We start from the raw sequence: 19591 nt of genomic DNA, 5'->3' as shown, positions 1-19591 counted from the left end.
TCCCACATGCAGTGAGGCAACAGGGCCCATGTGCCACAGGTACTGAACCCCCGGGGCCCTAGAGCCCGTGCTCCATGAGAGCAGCCACCGCAGTGAGAAGCCTGAGCACCACAACAGGAGAGTAGCCGCTGCTCGCCGCAACTAGAGAAAGCCTACATGCAGCAATGAACATCCGGTGCAGCCATAAATATACAAATAATCTAAAAAGAAGAAAGAACCCAACGCCCCCAGCCCCTCACCTCTTCAGCCTGCATCATCTTAAACACTTCTCCGAACTGGGACTTTTCTCCTGTTCCGATCACGACGCCCTGCGTCCAGGAGAGAGAGGTGTGAGGTCTGAGCTGAAGGCCCACAGGTGAGGGACGCCAAGGCCCCGGGCTCACCTGGCCCTTCCCGCACTGCACCAGGGTCCCCATGAAGACGATGTTGCTCAGGGTCGCGAGGTCGCCCTCGCCCGTCAGCGGGGTGTCTGTCTTACTGCTTGGCTCGGCTTCTCCCGTGAAACTGGACTCGTCCACCAGGAGGTCTGTGACCTGTGGGGAGCAACGAGAGAAGGTGTGGTAACAGCCCCCCAACCTGTGAGCTGGTTTTCAAAGCCCAGGATAGTGTCTAACACCTTAATGTCACTGGTCAACAGACAGCAAATAAGAAATCAGGAAACAAGAATCAGAACACGGCCTCGGGTGCCCCGAGGAATGAGAAAAGCTTTGAATGTGGGACCCCTTTCAGAAAACATAGCAATCTCAAATCCTGTTTTAACACCCTTTTAAATTTTAATAAAAACTTTTTAAAAAAACTTAGGCAATGGTTAAATTAGAGTATCCCTTTCGGAGCATCCTATTTTTCCCCTAACTCCCACATCCCACCCACCCTGGAGTTCCCACACAATTGTATGATTTGAGTAGCACTGAGCCAGGTTACTTGATGACAGCCTAAGGTCATGTTAACACCCGAAACACACATGCAGTCACAGATACACACGCTTCCTGACGTTTCCAGGGTGACATTTCCAGAACACCTACTATGCACCAGGTCCAGCACAGAGCACTTCACAAGGCTTCTTGCTTAATCCTCACACCCACCATGAAAGACACTATTATTTTATCCACTTTATAATGTTGTTTAAAATATTTAATTGATTAGGCTGCACCCGTCTTAGTTGCCACATGGGGGGTTTTCGATCTTCTTTGCGGTGGGCAGGACCTGTTGGTCACAGCACGTGAACTCTTAGTTGTGGCATGTGGCATCTAGTTCCATGACCAGGGATCAAACCCTGCATTGGGAGCACAGAGTCTTAGCCACTGGGCCACCAGGGAAGTCCCTTATCCACTTTACATTTGGGGAAACAGGCATGGGCTGATTAAGAAATCTGCTCAAGTTTACACAGCTTATTAGTGGCAGAGAAGAGGTTTGAACCAACATGATGGCTCCAGAGACTGCATTCTTAGCCATTCAAAGTCTTGCGGAAGTGACCACAGGCCCAGTAGGTATCACTCAGGAGGTAGGTCTTCCATGGCCAGAACCATGCCGGGGACCGCCAAGGATGTGCAAGGTGTCTAGGGTGTGCTCTGCCCCTAAGGGACTTCTCACTGAAGCAAAAAAAAAAAAAAAGAGCAACTAAAAGAAGTTACCTTCCTTCAAACTCCCAAAAGAACAGTTAGATTGGCCTTTCTCAAACAGAAGTCTGTGAGTTCTCTCTACTCCCAAGTTTTACAATTCAATAACAACCTATAAAAATGTGCACACTTCCAGGGGACCCCAGTCCCCGAGGATGACAGGAGCCACCACTTGCCAAGTAATATCCATCTAACCCTCTAAGTTCCTAACAGAACCCCATGGCGTTGGGTGTGATGATGGCCCCCATCCCACCCCATTAGCCCTGTTTCCCAGCTTCTCTGGCAGCTCACGGTGTCTCCACCCTCTGGACAATGGGATGAATGGTCTTTGTGCAGATCTTTGAAGGGGGCTGAGCTGACAGGTCCTCTTTGCCCCCTTCACCTTTCTCTCTCTCTGCTTGGGTCACTGTTTTCATGGCTGGAGCTCCAAGAGCCATTTTACAGACACTAACAGGATGCCACAGCCTAAGGGGGCAGAGAGGAGGGCTGGGAGAAACCCAGGGCCTTTCTTCTGTGGTGAAGCCACCCTGTCGGCTCCCCCTTCAGGCTCTCATCACGTGAAATAGGAATAAACCCCTGCCTGTTCAAGCCCATGTATCTGTCTCAACCTACCACCGCAAACACAACTACTGACTAATCTTCATGTTTTATCTCCAGGACATCGGCGCAAAGTCATATGAGCTCACGGGCAGCTCCTAACCCACAACGAAAGGAGAAATGCAGAAAGTGAGTCATCCAGAATGACCAGATGTTGACCCCACAGGTCCCAGGCAGCAGAAACTACCACACCTCTGTGGTTCAAAATTGGGAAAGGAGTATGTCAAGGCTATTTATTGTCAACCTACCTGGCAGGCTGCAGTCCATGGGATTGCAACGAGTCAGACACGACTTAGCAACTGAACAACAGTAACTATGGCAAATAGAGATTCCGTTTCCAGTAAATGTGGTCTAATTGGACATGATAATAATTAGAATAAGTTGTAACTCACTTAATTTGAAGCACATAGATTTTGTACCTAACTTTATGTTTGTTCCATTGAAGTTATATTGTAATAAAAATGGTAAATCAGCAGTGAAAGAGAATCCGGCCATTGCCTGAGTTTGAGAGGTGTAGTTAGAACAACCTGATGCCCTAATCGGATCTATTCTGTCTCAGAAGGTTCAGGAAACAGGAGTGTGGAGTGGTGGTGGTGGGGGGGGTGGGATGAGCTGCAGAGTTTCTTGGAGGTTCTAGGACATGAAACAAGCCTTGAGGGATCAGCAGACACTGGTAAGAGAATCAGGCAGGTCTTTCAGGAGGGAAAAGAAAGCAAGTTGGAGAACTGCTGGTGAGTGGACTTGGTAATAATGAGTTTGATCAAAGCAATGGAAGAGATGGGGGGAGGTAAATAAAGACCTCTCTTCCCCCAGCACCCCAGCCACAGACTAAAAGGACAGAAGCCCTGCATGCCGAGCAGTGGAACTGGGTCATCCTCTCTGGGGACAGGTTCTCGGGAGTGGACAGAGGTGGGCACTGTCCCAGGTGCTGAAACCAGCATGGGGTTTGCTGGAGGGGGAAGAGTTGGCCCTGCTCTCACGGGGCCTCAACTCCATCAATGCGAGAGGGCGTGAGCAAAGAGACAGAAGGTTTGGTCTACATGGGGACCCATGTGGGGACCAGCATGACGAGCAGAGGATGTGTGGGAGGTGTGGTTGGAACCTAGTTGTGTTTGGCATTGGTTAAGAGATTGGGATATAACCTTGGGATATAGCCATGAAAAGTCTGGAGCAGAGAAGGATAAACATGGGGAAAATGTGCAAAACTATATTAGACATTAGAAGACAGGCCAGTTCCATCAGGAGGGGAAGCCTGCAGTCCAAGAAATACAGGCCACGTGAAGCACAGTAAGGCTCTCAGTGAGGGAGCACGCATGGATGGGAGTGCCGGACAGAAAGAACACGGAGCAACTGGCAGCAAGTGGAATGAAGTAGACGGGTTAATTTGTCTTGGGTGTTTTGTTTTGTTTTTTTAATCTTTGGCCATACCCAGAAGCATGTGGGATCTTAGTTCTCTGTCCAGGGATTGAACCCACACTCCCTGCATTGGAAGGCAGAGTCTTAACCACTGGATCGCCGGGGAAGTCACTCTTCTGTTTTTAATTCTAGTCTTCACACTTGTACCAGACTATGTGAAGGCTGACTGCAGGTCCAAAAGCCCCCTGGGCCTCCATTCTGCTTTCCTAGTGGACCCACGAGGGTTAGAGACTTCTTATGTTAACAAAAATCACATTCACATAGTTGTGATTTGGGGAGCTTTAGTTTTTCCAGGTATAAAATGGATTTTCCCACTTGTCTTGGGGGACCCTCCTTCATAGGACGTTAATTGCTGGTCTGTGGAAAGAGGGTTCCATGGTGGAAAACAGCTTGAGACACATGGGAGTAAACCCAGTGAACTGGTTCTCTTTACTGCAGGACTTCTCGGGGTCTTTACTATGCAAATGGATGCTGACATTCTCCAAGTGGGGGCTGCAGTGTATGGACCACCCTGTGGGGAAGTGTTGGGAGACACTGGGCTACAAGGTAACTACATCTCCTCTTGTTCCAACAATAACCCCTTCAGACACACTGAGGCTCACATGATTTGCTTATTTTGATTTTTGCTGTTTAAAGGAAGACCAATTAGAATATAACCTGCTTACCCAGTTTTTCAATTGACCGAGTCAACAGGACTTTAAAGTGGATGCCAATTATATGCCCAAAGAATTTTAAGTCAGGTTCTTTTTTCAAGAACTTTGGAAATCAAATTCTTGAAACAAATGGACAGTGAGGTACTAAATGGGATGATGTTAAATTAGAGTGCAAGAGAAACTAAGAGAAGAATTACTATTGTTGATGGTATGCTAATGCTAACACACATTTGCTGAGTGTATTTTTCTCATGAAACATTCACGACTATGCCATGGAAAAGATGCTGCTCTGATCCCCACTCTACAGATGAGAAAACTGAGGCTCTGAGAGCTTCAGAAGCTTGCCCGAGGCCCCACAGCCTAGGTCATGTCAGAGATGGATTCTGCTGCATTTTCTTAGCTCAGGCATCCATTCTCTCATAGGGTCTGGGATGGGGCGATGGGGCAGGCCAGACTGTGAACAGTCAGAAGGCAGAGTTTAGTCTTGATCCACATGGTGTGGGGTCACTGCAGCTTCCTCCTATGGCAGGATGAGCCCCATGAACAGAGCCTCAGAGGAGGACCTCTGAGGGCCTGTTGGATTGATAAGATGGGGGCACTTTCCAGCTGGAGTGACGGCTGTGGTTGCCCAAACATGAGCATCTTTCACAGAAAGAATCCCTATTAATTAGTTCAGTTCAGTCGCTCAGTCGTGCCCGACTCTTTGCAACCCTGTGGGCAGCAGCATGCCAGGCTTCCCTGCCCATCACCAATTCCCGAAGTTTACTCAAACTCATGTCCATTGAGTCAGTGATGTCATCCAACCATCTCATCCTCTGTCGTTCCCTTCTCCTCCTGCCTTCAATCTTTCCCAGCATCAGGGTCTTTTCAAATGAGTCAGCTCTTCGCATCAGGTGGCCAAAGTATTGGAGTTTCAGCATCAGTCCCTCCAATGAATATTCAGGACTGATTTCCTTCAGGATGGACTGGTTGGATCTCCTTGCAGTCCAAGGGACTCTCAAGAGTATTCTCCAACACCACAGTTCAAAAGCATCTTTTCTTCAGCGTTCAGCTTTCTTTATAGTCCAACTCTCATATCCATACATGACAACTGGAAAAACCATAGCTTTGACTAGACGGACCTTTGTTGGCAAAGTATGTCTCTGCTTTTTAATATGCTGTCTAGTGTGGTCATAAGTTTCCTTCCAAGAAGTAAGTGTCTTTTAATTTCATGGCTGCAGTCACCATCTGCAGTGATTTTGGAGCCCCCCAAAATGAAGTCTCTCACTGTTTCCCCATCTATTTGCCATAAAGTGATGGGATCAGATGCCATGATCTTAGTTTTCTGAATGATGAGTTTTAAGCCAACTTTTTCACTCTCTTCTTTCACTTTCATCAAGAGGCTCTTCAGTTCTTCTTTGCTTCCTGCCATAAGGGTGGTGTCATCTGCACCCTATTAATTGGTAACACATTAAAATGTGAGAAAACAGACCTCAGCCAGCTGATCAAGGTCAGCATCAGCAGGGATGGGTCATGGTGATTGATGGTCGGGTAACTAAGATACCATAAGCTCTTGGCATGGTCAAAAAAAGAAAAAGACTTTAAGAAATAGAGTCTATTTTTTTTTCTTTAAAAAGAGGAAAGAAGAGAGAGATGAGACAAAGATGCCTCCCTTGAAGACAGCTGGCCAGAGAAACAGGAACAATGGGGATTAGGGGATTGGGAAGGGGTAAGGATGCAGGCAGGGAGGTGGGTTTGGGTTTGGATATGCTGGAATGGAGGTGGGCTATCTGTCCATCTGTGTCCTGCCAAGGGCCAGGCCTTCTTCTGGGCCCTGGGAATCCAGTAGTGACCAAGACAGACAAACTCCCTGCCTTTGTGGAGGGACCTTTGCCAACAAAGGTCTATTTAGTCAAGGCTATGGTTTTTCCAGTAGTCATGTATGGATGTGAGATTTGGACTATAAAGAAAGCTGAGCGCCGAAGAATTGATGCTTTTGAACTGTGGTGTTGGAGAATACTCTTGAGAGTCCCTTGGACTGCAAGGAGATCCAACCAGTCCATCCTGAAGGAAATCACTCCTGAATGTTCATTGGAAGGACTGAAGTTGAAGTTGAAACTCAATATTTTGGCCACTTGATGTGAAGAGCTGACTTATTTGAAAAGACCCTGATGCTAGGAATGATTGAAGGTGGGAGGAGAAGGGAATGACAGAGGATGAGATGGTTGGAGGGCATCACCAACTCAATGGACATGAGTTTGGGTGAATTCCGGGAGTTGGTGATGGACAGGGAGGCCTGGCGTGCCGCAGTCCATGAGGTCACAAAGAGTCGGACACAACTGAGTGACTAAACTGAAGCAATAGACAGGAGCAATAGACAGGAAAGCAAACTGACACTGGAATGAACAGCAGGAATCCAGGGTGGGGAGAGGGAGGGGAGGTGACGCCTCAGGAGAGGGATCAGGGCGGCCGGTGTGGAGGGGACAGATGGGGGCCGAGACCTCAGGAATGAGGACAGCTAAGTCCAGCTGGTGGGAAGTAGGTTCCGGATGGCAGGAAGGGCTCTCCTGTGTGAAGATGCATTACAGGCAGCTGATAGCAGCAATGCATCTGGCTTCCTAGTCAGGGCTGAGCACACAGCTTGGGTCTCCTCTGCCTGGAACAGCTGGTTAACGTCCATTCCAGAATGGCTCAAAAGACACTGCTTCCAGGAAGCCCTCTGTGACTGCAGTGGGCCAGTCAAGTCTGTCCTGATTGGGAAGTTCAGAATCCCCTGGGCTTTGCCCACAAGGTCCCCTGTGGGAGATGTGGTCTGTCACTCCAGGCTTAAAAACAGAGGTCTCATCTGTTCTCACTGCCTCCTCAGCACGAAGCACAGGTCCTGGCACATAGTAGTTCTCAGGAAATCTTTGTTGACGGACTGATTAATGGGGATTTGGGAGGGGTGCCCTCAGGCAGGGAGGGAAGGAGGAGAGGCTTAGAGGAGGGCTTTGAGGGTGGTGGGTTGAATAGTAGCCCCCTATCATCTAATCCCTGAAGACACCCAAGTCCTAATCCTTGGAATTTGTGAAAGTGTTGTGTTAGCAGCAAAAGAAACTTTGCAGGTGTGATTAAACGGATGGGTTTGCCACGGGGAGATTAGCTTGGATGATCCTGGGGGGCCCTAAATGTCATTACAGGGACTTCCCAGCTGGTCCAGGGGTCAGGCCTCCACGCTCCCAATGCAGCGGCCCGAGGGTCGAGCCCTGGTTAGGGAACTAGAACCCATATGGCACAGCTAAAAGATTCCTCATGCCGCAACTAAGACCCGGGGCATCCAAATAAATTAATTAATTAGAAGAAAAAAGACATCAAGTGATTTTAAAAGGGGTCCTTACGAGAGGGGAATCAGAGCAGTGTCTGAGAGACGGAAATAAAAAGACAGAAGCAGTGGTTGGAGCGATTCGGGGGCACGAGGAAAGAAATGTGGGTGACCCTGGAAGCTGAAAAATGCAAGGGAACCAATTTTCCCCTGAAGCTTGGGAATGGGAAACACAGTCATGCCAACGCCTTGATTTCCACCCAGTGAAACTGAGTTTGAGTCTGACCTCCAGCCTGTAAGATAACACACTCTTGTTGTTTACGCCCCAAGTGTGTAACAATTTGCTCAGCAGCTCTAGAACTGGACATACTGAGGAAACCTGGGGGGAAAGTCAGAGAGCCAGGAAGGAAGTCCGGAGAGCCGGCTGTCGGGAAAGAGGTGATGGAGTGGGGACGCCAGTCTGGCATTTATGACTTGGCTTGGACTTTATGATCAGCAGCACAGCCTGTGCGCACCGTACATGGTACACCTGCTTTCACCATCAAAGAAGGACGCGTTACCCAGAAGCAAAGAGCGCTCACTTTGAAGATAGGGGTGAATGCCTCTAAGCCAGGACTCCTTCCGAGATAAGGCTCTCTTCCCAGATGCCAGGGTCCTGCCTCTCACTGCATACGTGCTAATCTGTCCTTTTGGCGACCTTGAAGGAATGTACCCCTGCCATGTTTGATGGAATTTCTTTTTCTTTGTTGTGACAGGATACAAAACAGCGCTGAAAACCATGCTTTTCCGGAGCAGTCTGTCTGGGCTATGGCGAGCCTGTCTCCTGGGCTACAGTCCTCAGTTTGGCTCATGTGCTCTGTTCTTATTAGCGATTGTTTGCATCGACACAGGGCCTGGAGTCCGTGGTGAAGGACCTGGGCTCCGGAGCCAGGTGGCCCGGTTCAAGTCCCCTCTGCCCCACTGACTGTGTGAGCTCAGCCCTCCAGGCTTCTGTGTCCTCACTGTAAAAGAAGGACTGTCCCACTGTCCTCTTAAGGTCACTGGGAGACGAAGCAAGGCGGCTTTTACACAGGAGCTAGCGCCGATCTGATTGTTACATACGGTTGACCCTTGGACAGTGCAGGCGGTTGCTTCAGTGCCCCGGAGCAATGAAGCCCCACTGAGCCTGTGCTCTCGAGCCCAGGAGCTGCAACTCCTGAGCCCACGTGAGGCAACTCCTGAAGTCCGGATGCTCTAGAGCTCAAGAGAGCTTCCACATCAAGAGAAGCTGCTGCAATGAGAAGCCCTTGCACCGCAACGGGAGAGCAGTCCTGCTCGCCACAATAGAGAAAGCCCACACGCAGCAAGGAAGACCCAGCACACCCAAATAAATAAAATCATTTTTTAAACAAATTCTACTATGAGTAAACAAAGCTACTGACTGCAAAAGGACCAGAGAGGAAATCTGCAGAGTGTTGGTGGCCGGTAGCCTTGAAAAAGTCCTCATGCTGGCAATGACCAGGTACCATCTAATCTGATAGAAGCAGGGCAGGAAGAAAACCAGTTGAAGTAGGAGAGGAGTTATTTGGGGTTTCAAAAATTCTTTCAAGGAACTGTTGTCAAGCCTGGTAATGATAAACAGTTTAATCAACGGCTGATATTCAGGACTCTGTCCCCACCTTGGGGGGCTGCACAAGCAGGCTGATGGTCTTAGCTCAGTTCAGCGAGACCCTTGAGTTGGGAATGAACATTAACCCCTCTGACAGATGAGGAAACTGAGGCACAGAGAGGTTAAGCTACTTGCTCAAGGTCATACAGCTTCTGAAGGATGGGACTTGGCTAAAGCCCAGCCCCAGGGCACTAACCACTTCACCACTCTGCCTCCTTGTAGCGTCCACAGTATACGTGCGTCCTGCTTATCAGATGCCCATTATGTGGACACCCCGCCCCGTACCTGGGGACTCCTCCACGTTGCAGGGAAGAGCCCATCCCTAGGGAGGCGTGGACAGTGTCAGATTGGTTTCCCCAGCTTTCCCTGCATGTGGGGCTTGGCCACTGGACAGCAGCTCCTCTACTGGGAACCATATGCCCTGAACTTGGAGGCCAGATGCTCGTGTGGGGAGAAGCAGACGGAGAGGAATTCACCCTGGTGTGGGGTACACTCGCTGTTCACCCTCATCCTGCCCTGCCTGGGGATCTGAACACAGGGGCAGCAGGGCTGGAAAGCCCGGGTGCCCTCTGGCCCCTGCCTCACCTCCAAAGACAGGCTCAGGGTGCCGTGAGCGCAGGTCCCGGAGGTCGGCTCCAGTCTCTTTTGTCTCCCTCCACTCCCCACCTCTCTCCAGGCCACCCTTCCAACAGCCTGCTATTGACCCAGAGAACACGTCCTCCTTAAATAAATAAATCGGGCCGATAACCTGGGCTTAATCCTTTATCACTAAAAGCTTTGAACAATCCTTAAACCTTCTTGGCAGGGATCATAAAATAGGTTACTCCCATCAACGGATCTCTCTGAACCTGATTTCACCTTTTTTTTTCTTCCTTTCCTTGAGGATTCAGGATTATCTTCGAGAGCCTCAGAGAACGTTCTGTGAGGTCGTGACACCCTGAGATCCGCAAAGGTTGGGAACGCAGCCCCACACCCGATGTCCCAAACTGCGCCCTTAACAGAAGCTTGTGCTACATTTTACGGCTGGACTGGTTGTGCTCATCCTTGAGATTAAGCAGCCTAACAGTGCTTCTGTCTGCCATCAGTGTGGTTGTTTCTAGAAGCAACTTCTCCCTCATTCCTCAGCCCCACCATGGTTCAGTTCACTACTGTAGTAGGCTACAAGCTAGAAAATCACATAACCAACACGTGTTAGGCTTATACTTACATGAGAATACATAATTAATGAAATGCCATTGGAGGAGCTTTGTGCTTAAAATTGGCTTGCTTGCTAACTTTCTGCTTCTGTGCACATATGCCTATGTCTGTGTACACGTGTGTGCAAGAAAGAGAGAATGCCTGCCTCCAAGAATCCAAGTGTCTGCACGGCCGCTGGACCCGGGTCTGGACCCCTCACCTCTGTGAGACGGATGTCGGCAGGGATGCGGTCTCCGATGGAGAGAGACACGATGTCTCCGGGTACCAGGTCTCGAGCTAGCAGGTGCTGGAGCTTTCCTTCTCTTATGCTGCGTTTTAAAAGGGGAGGAAACAAAAGCATCCTGGTTGACATCTCAATTTCAGGCACTTTGATAAGCTTGAGCAAAGGTTACAGAAATACATTTTCTCTTTCCGATGTGGACAAATGCTTGTGCCTTAATGGTTTTATTATTTTTTAAATTCACATGTCCTAAAAGGCTCTTGGGAAAGAGCTTGGGTCCTAGGAGAACTTGGGCTTCATTTGAAAAGTGGGTGAATACTGTTCACCCTGCTTGGAAACAAGGTGGGACCACATGGCCTCCAGAAGCTTCTGCAGGTCTAGAGAAACAGCTCCTCGACAAAGCCGGCAGCTGGCGGTGCTTCTGTCCTCAGAGAACACAGCGCTCTGGTGTGCAGAGCTCAGCTCCGACCTCAGGGACAGCAGAACCTTGTTAAAGCCAGGAGGAGCATCTTAAGTGCCCAAGAAGCCAGGGAGCACCACCCCCACCCCCCAGGCCTGGGACTGCTCTTCACGGCTGTTTGCTGTTAGACATAGACATGCTTCTGTGTACGGGTTCCCACTGAACCCACAACGTGCTGCTCCTTACCCAACATGGCAGGACCCCCCAGCTGGACCCATGCTCCTCCCTGGGCCTCCTTCATGTAGCAGCCAGAGAGTTCTTAAAGCACAAAATCAGATCACAACTTCCTCCAGCTCCAAACCCTCTCCAAGAGCCTGGGAGTTAGACCCAGACATCCTACCTCCTGTCATTCACCCCCTTGAGTACACCCAGATATTTCTAGTCTCAAGGTCTTTGTGGACCTTGATTGGTGGAGCAGACACTCTCTCTTTCCTGTTAACAGAATGCAGTTATTCAGATACCTTCCTTTCTCCCCACAGCAGAGTGCTCCAGGGGGTGGGTCCTGACAGGCTGAGACAGTCAGGGTGATCCCATCCCCTGCCCATGACCGACATAGACACAGGCATGATCTACAACACTGGCCTAAGAGACAGGAGTGGTATTTGGCAGGGGCTCAAGAGAAAGATTTTCTCATTCTTTATGCATACACATGACCTCTTCTGTTGGGCTTTTTCATCTTTATCATGTCTGGTTGTGACATCTGGAGCTATGGCAGCCATCTTGGGGTCATGAGGGAATCCAGTATAAGAACAAAGCCAGCAAGCTGAGGATGACATAGTAAAGAGATAAAAGGACCAGGTCCTTGATGCCATCTTGAATTAACTAACCCCACTGGCCCCTCACTTCAGATCCCTTGCCATAAGACAACACAGTTTCCTTGTGATTTGTGCAGCTGAATTTTCTGGGTTTTATAGCCAAGAGCACCTATCAGATATACGTCTGCTCTTCTCTCAACTCTTCCCACAGCTGGCCCCTGCCATTTATCAGACCTCAACTTAAAGTTCAGCTCCACCTTAAATGTCAGAGCAGGGGAACCTGCCAGCCAGCTATCAGGGTTGTTCCCACACCTCCACCAGTCACTGCCATCTCTACGAGGTTCTCTTTAATTTTTGTGTGGCTTTGGCTTTCAGTCTTTTTGGCTTTAATGCACCTGCCTCATTCCAAAATCATTTCATTCCTTCACTTCATTATCTGCCTCCCCTGTTAGGAGTGTGACAGGTCCAAAGGCCAGGGCTTTCCCATCTCTTCACCTGGGACAACATCACCCTGCACACAGTGGGTGCTTTGTAAATATTTAATGAATGCACAAAGGATGGAGGTAACACAGGAAGGGTCTGCAGGGCAGATGCTTCTCCCGTTCTGTGACGTGGGTCTCAGGGGCTCGGGGAGGGAGGCTGTGTCCCTTCACTGCTCTTTCAACTCTCCCAGGCTGCCTGCCTCTGCTGCTCTTGAAAATAAAATTGTCTTTCAGAAGCAACTCCCAGGGACATCAATAATGCATACTATTTGCCTGAAAGGCCAAGACTTGATATTTAAACTTAAGATCAGCTCATCAAACCCCATAAATCATGGATGCTTCTGTCTGCTTATAGGATTACGTCACACATCACACGTCTGGATTTCTGACACCTTGTTCATCCCATCATTAAGCCCAGACATTTTTCCTGCCCCCCAAAGAACCTTCTAGAATTGACTCATGCCTCTCAGGCTTTCACAGCATGCTCTTTTGGTCTCTACTTCGTTACTCATTATTCTCCGCCTTGTATCTCTCTCTCTCTCTCTCTCTCTCTCACACACACACTCTTCACTTGCTGATTCCTTGAGAGGAGGGACTTCTCACTAGACATTTCTATCCTCCAGCTCTATGCTCAATTACGCCATCTGTATCCAAATATATGTTAAGGTTCTTTCTCTCAGCTTATCCTTTGGATAAAAGAGAGTTACTGTCTGTTGAAATCCTTCCAAAGTACCTTGGATCACGAGATACCTGCGGTGACTTTCTTATGAGTGGCAGTGTGTATTTGGGAAAGACAGATGACTTAAGACAACCTTAGCTGATGCCAGGAGGGGTGAGGGAGAAGACCTGGGCCTTTTCCAGAGTGGTTTCATGTTTACAAGGAGAATAACTGGTTGGAGATTGTGGGTACACTAAAAAATTCAATAGAAACGCACATACACACACACACACACACACCAGCAGGCCGGCAACATTCTCACTTCAGCCTCTGCTGTTTCCTTGACCAAGGGCAGCGGCCCCTGCAAACCCTCTAAGCTGAGCTATCTGTGACGGCAGCCACTAGCCTGTGAGGCTGCTTGAGTTCAACTTAAATAAAATGACAGCCACATGTGACTAGTGATGCTGTCCCGGGCAGTGCATGTGATAGAATCTTCCAGGGAGTCCCCTCGCACAGCACTGGGCTAAGCAGACAAGCCCAGGAGGTAAGGGGAGACATTCTTGTCTTTCCTTTTTAAATGTCTTTGGGGAGGGTGATGTGATAACAAAAGGCAAAGCAGGAATGTTCGGGTGGGAAAGAGGCTGGTGGGTAGCTGAGCAAATGGCCAGGGTTCATCACCGACCTGTCCACCCGCTTCAGTCAGAGCTCTGAGGCTCAGCTTATCATTAAAGCCCTGCCCCTCAGCTTCTTCTCAGCCTCAGGAAACCTGTCAAATGCCTTCTAGGAAAAATGCACACAACTTTGCACACTTCATCACAGGTTTCGTGGGCCACCCTCTTCCCAAAGCCCTGCCATCCATGGCCCCCAGGCTGGGCACCCTGATTAGACACCAGTGACAGTGTGGAGGCCCAGAGAGGCTGAACGACACATCTAAGGACACACAGCAATCTGCTGGCGGGGCAGCGATCAGGTTTGCTAACCCCTAGTAAGACATGCCTGGTGGGCTGCTGTCTATGGGGTCGCACAGAGTCGGACACGGCTGGAGCAACTTAGCAGCAGCAGCAGTAAGACATGGTTCTCCCGTATCACACGGCAGAGGATATAAAGGTGGCCAACGTTTTGCCAAACTCGCCAGCCCACTGACTCCTCTGATGAACCACAAAGTCCTGGGGTGGGCTGGAGGTCTCCGACTTACCAGTTGCATTCAGGAGGAACCAGCTTTGTCAGCTCTTCCAGAGATTTCTCTGACCTGTACTCCTGGCCGGAAGCACACGCAACACTGTGTTTAAGCGGGGTGAGGGGCTGGGGGGGCCCCCACAAAGCTCCCATCAGCCCAGGTGACCCCGCCCGGGAACTCAGGGCACATATACACACCTGGATGAAGGCAACGGTGACCACGATCAGCACAGCCTAGGGGGCAGACGGGAGGGCATGTTAACACCCATTGCCAATGAGCAGGTAAGTGATCCAGGGGAGGACACTGTCTTCCAAAATGTATTTCCTTTTTCCTTGCAAAATAGAGCACTGTGTGCAGAGATTTAGAAAACAGAGGAGCCAAAAAAGCAGCCCCAATTCTGCCTCCAGAGGTTCACATTTGGGGGTTATCTTTCTAGATTTTTTGGCATAGATACACTTGTAACACAGGATGATACAGTATAGATCCGATCATTTATATCTCACCAGCATTTAATAACTGGCCACCTGACGCGAAAAGCCGACTCATTGGAAAAGGCCCTGATGCTGGGAAAGATTGAGGGCAGGAGAAGGGGCTGACAGAGGATGAGATGGTTAGATAGCATCCCTGACTCAATGGGCATGTATTTGAGCAAATTCCAGGAGACAGTGAAGGACAGAGGAGCCTGGCATGCTGCCATCCACAGATCACAAAGAGTCAGACACAAATCAGTGACTGAACAAACAAATACAAAGCTTCTAATAAACATGATTTCACATCAGAAGATGTGGATCTAGCCTCAGGCTTTCGAACAGAAGCTCTGAATTCCACTGCACGGAAGGAATCTGTTTTCGTATTTCAAAAGACAGCATTTGACAGATAGAAGGAAGCAGGAATGAAAGTCATTAAACAAAAGGTCACATATAAGAGCCACGTGTAAAAGGTCACACGGCGTAGGATTCTGTTTATAAGAACTACCCAGGATAGGTAAATCCGGATACACAGAAAGCAGATGGTAGTTTCCAGGGGCTGGTGGCGGTGGAGGGGAATGACTGTTTAATGAGTACGGGGGTTCCTTTCAGGGCAATGAAAACATTTTGGAACAAGATACAGCTATGGTCTTTCCAGTAGTCATGTACAGATGTGAGAGTTGGGGAGCATAAAGAAGGCTGAGCGCTGACGAACTGATGCTTTCGAATTGTGGTGCTGACTTCACCCAAGAAATCGAATTCCTCACTTTATTTAACTTGAATTCAAACAGCCTCACAGGCTAGCAGTTGCCCCTTCTCCTTCTGCCCTCAGTCTTTCCCAGAATCAGGGTCTTTTCCAATGAGTCAGCTCTTCGTGAGGTAGAGGAACATGGACACTTCTTATCCTTTCTTTATGCTGTGTTTTCTACTTTTTTTCTTCTTTTTACAGCCTCGTTTTTTCTCCTTGCATAACAATGATAAGCAGAGACTCAGCAGGACCTCGGCAGCCAGGTCTGGGATGGGGGGGCACTGTCCCCCAACTCCCGTGACTCCCATGGGGCGCACTCACCACGGCGATGCTGATGGCGTCCTCGTACTTCTTTGTGAGGACGCTCACCAAGGCAGAGGCCAGGAGCAGCAGGATCAGGGGGTTCTTGAACTGAAAAATGAAAAGCAGTGTGGTGGGATCTTGTCTAGCTTCACGGACATCAGAGACCAGGCCTGCTCTAGTGGAGCGGCGTCAGCTCTGCGCCCAGAACCTGGCTTTCAGGCCGGCCCTACAGTGATCTGAGGGCCAGGAGGGGAGGACTGTCACCACCCGATGGTTCTCCTCCACCTGAAGACCCACCAGCGCGGTCCACCCGACACCGGCTTCCTGGGGTCATCTCGACAGTGTCCCTGTCACCAAGACACCAGCCCTGGCCCTGCCTTCCGTTCTTGGTCTCATCTTGCCACGTCTCCTCGCCGCTCCAGGTCAGAACCTGCCCCTCTGGTGGGACGCTGGCCCTGGGCCAGCATCCTGGGTGCTCCATTCACAACAGGCCCATCTCAGAAACTTTGATGCAGCTTTCAGGATTTTGTGGGAAGCTCTCCAGTAGGTCTCTGGGGGTTGACTCCTACTAAAGTGTCTCATACTGGAGCGCCGGGGCCCCCAGGCAAGCCGGCTTTCTGGAAGTGTGATGACCCCCGTGTCCCAGCCCAGCCCTGGAAAGATTGATGGGAAACTTCCCCAAGAGCAGCAGGCCCGTGTCTGCACAAGGGACCCCTCCAGCCACGGGCTCAGGGTTAGCTCCGAGGTCCTCAGCCTGGCTCGGGCCACTCTGAACAGCTGGGACCAGGCACTGGCCTCATCTTGAACTCTAATCCCAAGCCCAGAATCTCGCCCCCTCCCCTGGGGCTGGACCCGAGCAGCCCTCCAGACCAGCAGGGACACCACCAGGCTCCTCTGCCCCTCCTGGAGACCATGCCAAACACCCGCCTTGCTCCAACAGACACAGTGAGTCACCATGAGACATGGCTCACAGGTGTCAGGCCCAATGCGGAGACCCCACCATGGGCCAATAGTGCCGCCCTGGCTATAAATAATGAGACACTTCTGGCTCTGATGGGGCCCCTTTTAAGCCCACACCTAAAGGGGGACAGGCAGAAAGCAGTCTGCTGAAACCTTACTATGTGCGGAAGGGATGGTCACCAGAGATTTATTACAACAAGCAGTAAGAGCCCAAATAACCAGCATTTCCCGAGCTCCTCTTCCAAGCCACGCCCTGTGCTCAGCACTTTACTGCATCATTTTATAGGCTCCTCCCAACCCCATGACACTTGTGGCTCAGCTGGTAAAGAATCTGCCTGCAATGCGGGAAACCTGGGTTCGATCCCTGGGTTGGGAAGATCCCCTGGAGAAGGGAAAGGCTACCCACTCCGGTGTTCTGGCCTGGAGAATTCCACGGGCTGTATAGACCATGGGGTCGCAAAGAGTCGGAACCGACTGAGTGACTTTCACAACCCCATGACACAGGAACTGTTAAGTGGTCCTGCTTGATGGTAAATGACCAACCCAAGTTTCTGAAAGAAACTGAATTGCCGTGGATTCATTTAGATCAGGCAACTCCAAAACCTGTGCTCTTAACAGTTACGCTCGAACCAAGGCTAGCTGGCAGACACTGGGGCTGGGGGCAACCTTTATTAAGCATGTAATACAGGCTCAGCTTCCTCTTATGTAAAATTCAGAACAGGAGGGACTTACTAGCCCCATTTCCTAAATGGGGACAATTGAGGCTCAAGACAGATCAGTCGCAGACTCAAAGTCACAAGGCTGGAAAGTAGGATCAAACCCGGCGGCCTGACTCTAATCTACCTCTGCTTCGTGACTCCGGGGCAGGGATTTGGGGCCATGCTAAGGTAGAATTCCTAGTGGTAAGTCTTCTGAGATGGAGAAGCAGGATCGCCTTGTGAAGTGGTGAGCTCCCTGTCACTAGAGGAGACAGACAGGAGAACCACAGCATCTGGCATGGAGCAAGTGCTCAATGAACACAAAGAATTAATAAGTGAGGGCGCATGGACTTCCTGTGTTCATCGAGGGCGAGGAAACACGGGCATCGGGAGCTGCCTTCCAATCCCACAGGGATACCCTGAGATGGATCCTTGAACCGATGAGGTTAGGATGAATAAGCATGTTTCCTGCTCTTAGAAACTGAAGAGATTTCATTCGTGGAAAGGTCCTGGCTGGAGTCTGGCTGACAGCCCTGGGTGTGAGGTCTTGGCAGGGCAGAGGCCAGGTGAGCAGGGCCTAGTGGAAGAGGCAGCCAGGGCAGAAGTGACCAAGGTCCTACTCCAGAAGGGAGAAGGTCCCCCACGGCCCATGTGTCAGCCTCCTTCCCTGAACTTCAACTTCCAGGAGCCTCTGCTGCCTCTTCCCAACACTGGCATTCCAGGAAATTTCTGGGTTGGCCAGAGTCACTTGCATACCTAGAAGCCTCTTCTGGTGCCAAAATGCGTCAATGAATGACATCCGTAGGGCTCTGAGAACTAACCAATGAGCAGGGTGGGGACAGGAGGAGACAGGAGAGTGAGGATGCTACAAGGAGGGCTGCGATTGGTCCCTGAACTGACCAATCAAGGAAGCCTTAAACAGGAGCCATGGGAAGGCAGCAGAAGCCTGGGGTATCCCTGAGCTTGACTGAGAGGCAGGTGTCAGGGATGGGAGAGGGTGCAAAAGCCAGGGAGGGGAAACTGAGGCAACTGTGGCTTCAGGTATCTGGGAAATTCTGCCTGTTAGCTGGAGCTTTCTGAGCTGGTCCTGGGTGGGAGGTGGGGTGTTGATTTCTACACTGGAACTTGCAGCAGGATCTATTTCTATTTTTTTCCCCTTCTTTCCCGTGGTTTCCAGGCATTTGACTGATACAACGTGTATTCAGCACCAGTGGCAAAGGCTAAGAGGGCCAGGGGCTCTGGAGCCAGCTGCCTGGCTTCACTTCCCAGCAGCAACACTTAACACTGCGGGACTCTGGACCCTGGCTCCCAGGTAAACTACAGGACACTCAGTTAAATGTGAACTTCAGATAAACAAGGGGCTTTTTAAATTAAGTACAAGTAGGTCCCATGCAACATTTGGAACATACACTAAAAAAACTATCCTTTGCTTATCTATCTGAATTTCAAATGTAACAGACATCTGTAAATTTCTTGGCTGAATCTGGCAGCCCTACACAATCTGAGAATGTTTCAGCTTCTCTGTATTTCACTCTCCTCAGTTGGTAAAGAATCTGCCTGCAATGCAGGAGACCCGGGTTTGGTCCCTGGGTTGGGAAGATGCCCTGGAGAAGGAAATGGCAGCCTGCTTCCAGTATTCTTGCCTGGAGAACCCCATGGACAGAGGAGGCTGGTTGGCTACAGTCCATGGCATTGCAAGAGTCGGATACAACTTAGTGACTAAACCACCACATCTCAAAGTAGTGATCTGGAGGAAGAGTAAGTTGAGGTTTACTTTTTTACTTAGCGTGGTGCCTGGCACATGGTTACCTCTATGAATGGAATGACTATTATTTGTGACTGTGGCCGCCAAGGTAGTGAGTGAGCCCAGCTCTCAGCTAGGAGTGGCCTGAAAGGGGCAAGCCTCCTTTGACCTTGTAGTATAGCTGTCCCATGTGCTGAGATTCATCCACGGACACTCTCAGTCCACAGTTACACAATGAACGGCGGCTCCCTTCCTCACCCCCGGGGCTACACTGGTTAATGCACAGAATGACGGCCATGGTCCCACCTGATCGAGATATTTCTTCCACACAGGTTCCGTGTTATCAGCAACAAACTCATTCCAGCCATGGACCAGCCTGCGCTGCGTCACCGAGAACTCTGACAGCCCATTCTGTAAATCTACCTGGAGGGAGAAGGACGGGCAGGTAAAGATCAAGGAGCCCAAGTCACAGGATTCCCACTCTGGAAGCCAGCCGCTTCCATGATGATCAA

General features: G+C 50.1%; 1 protein-coding gene across 2 annotated transcripts in view; it reads right to left on the bottom strand.

The window, feature by feature from the left end:
• The window catches only part of ATP2C2 (ATPase secretory pathway Ca2+ transporting 2), a 74835-nt gene that overhangs the window by 32846 nt on the left and 22398 nt on the right, over window positions 1–19591 (bottom strand). For both annotated transcript variants that reach the window (XM_043898184.1, XM_043898182.1), the window contains exons 3-9: window positions 19386–19502; window positions 15696–15785; window positions 14357–14392; window positions 14178–14239; window positions 10607–10715; window positions 384–533; window positions 240–308 (exon numbers count right to left, since the gene is read on the bottom strand). In XM_043898184.1, the coding sequence (XP_043754119.1) occupies window positions 240–308; window positions 384–533; window positions 10607–10715; window positions 14178–14239; window positions 14357–14392; window positions 15696–15785; window positions 19386–19502 (633 nt within the window). The remainder of the gene's footprint in view (window positions 1–239; window positions 309–383; window positions 534–10606; window positions 10716–14177; window positions 14240–14356; window positions 14393–15695; window positions 15786–19385; window positions 19503–19591) is intronic.

The sequence above is a fragment of the Cervus elaphus genome, chromosome 4 (assembly GCF_910594005.1).
Source record: "Cervus elaphus chromosome 4, mCerEla1.1, whole genome shotgun sequence".
Classification (NCBI taxonomy): Eukaryota; Metazoa; Chordata; class Mammalia; order Artiodactyla; family Cervidae; genus Cervus; species Cervus elaphus.
Note: the sequence above shows the minus strand (reverse complement) of the source record. Positions and strands in the feature narration are given on the sequence as shown.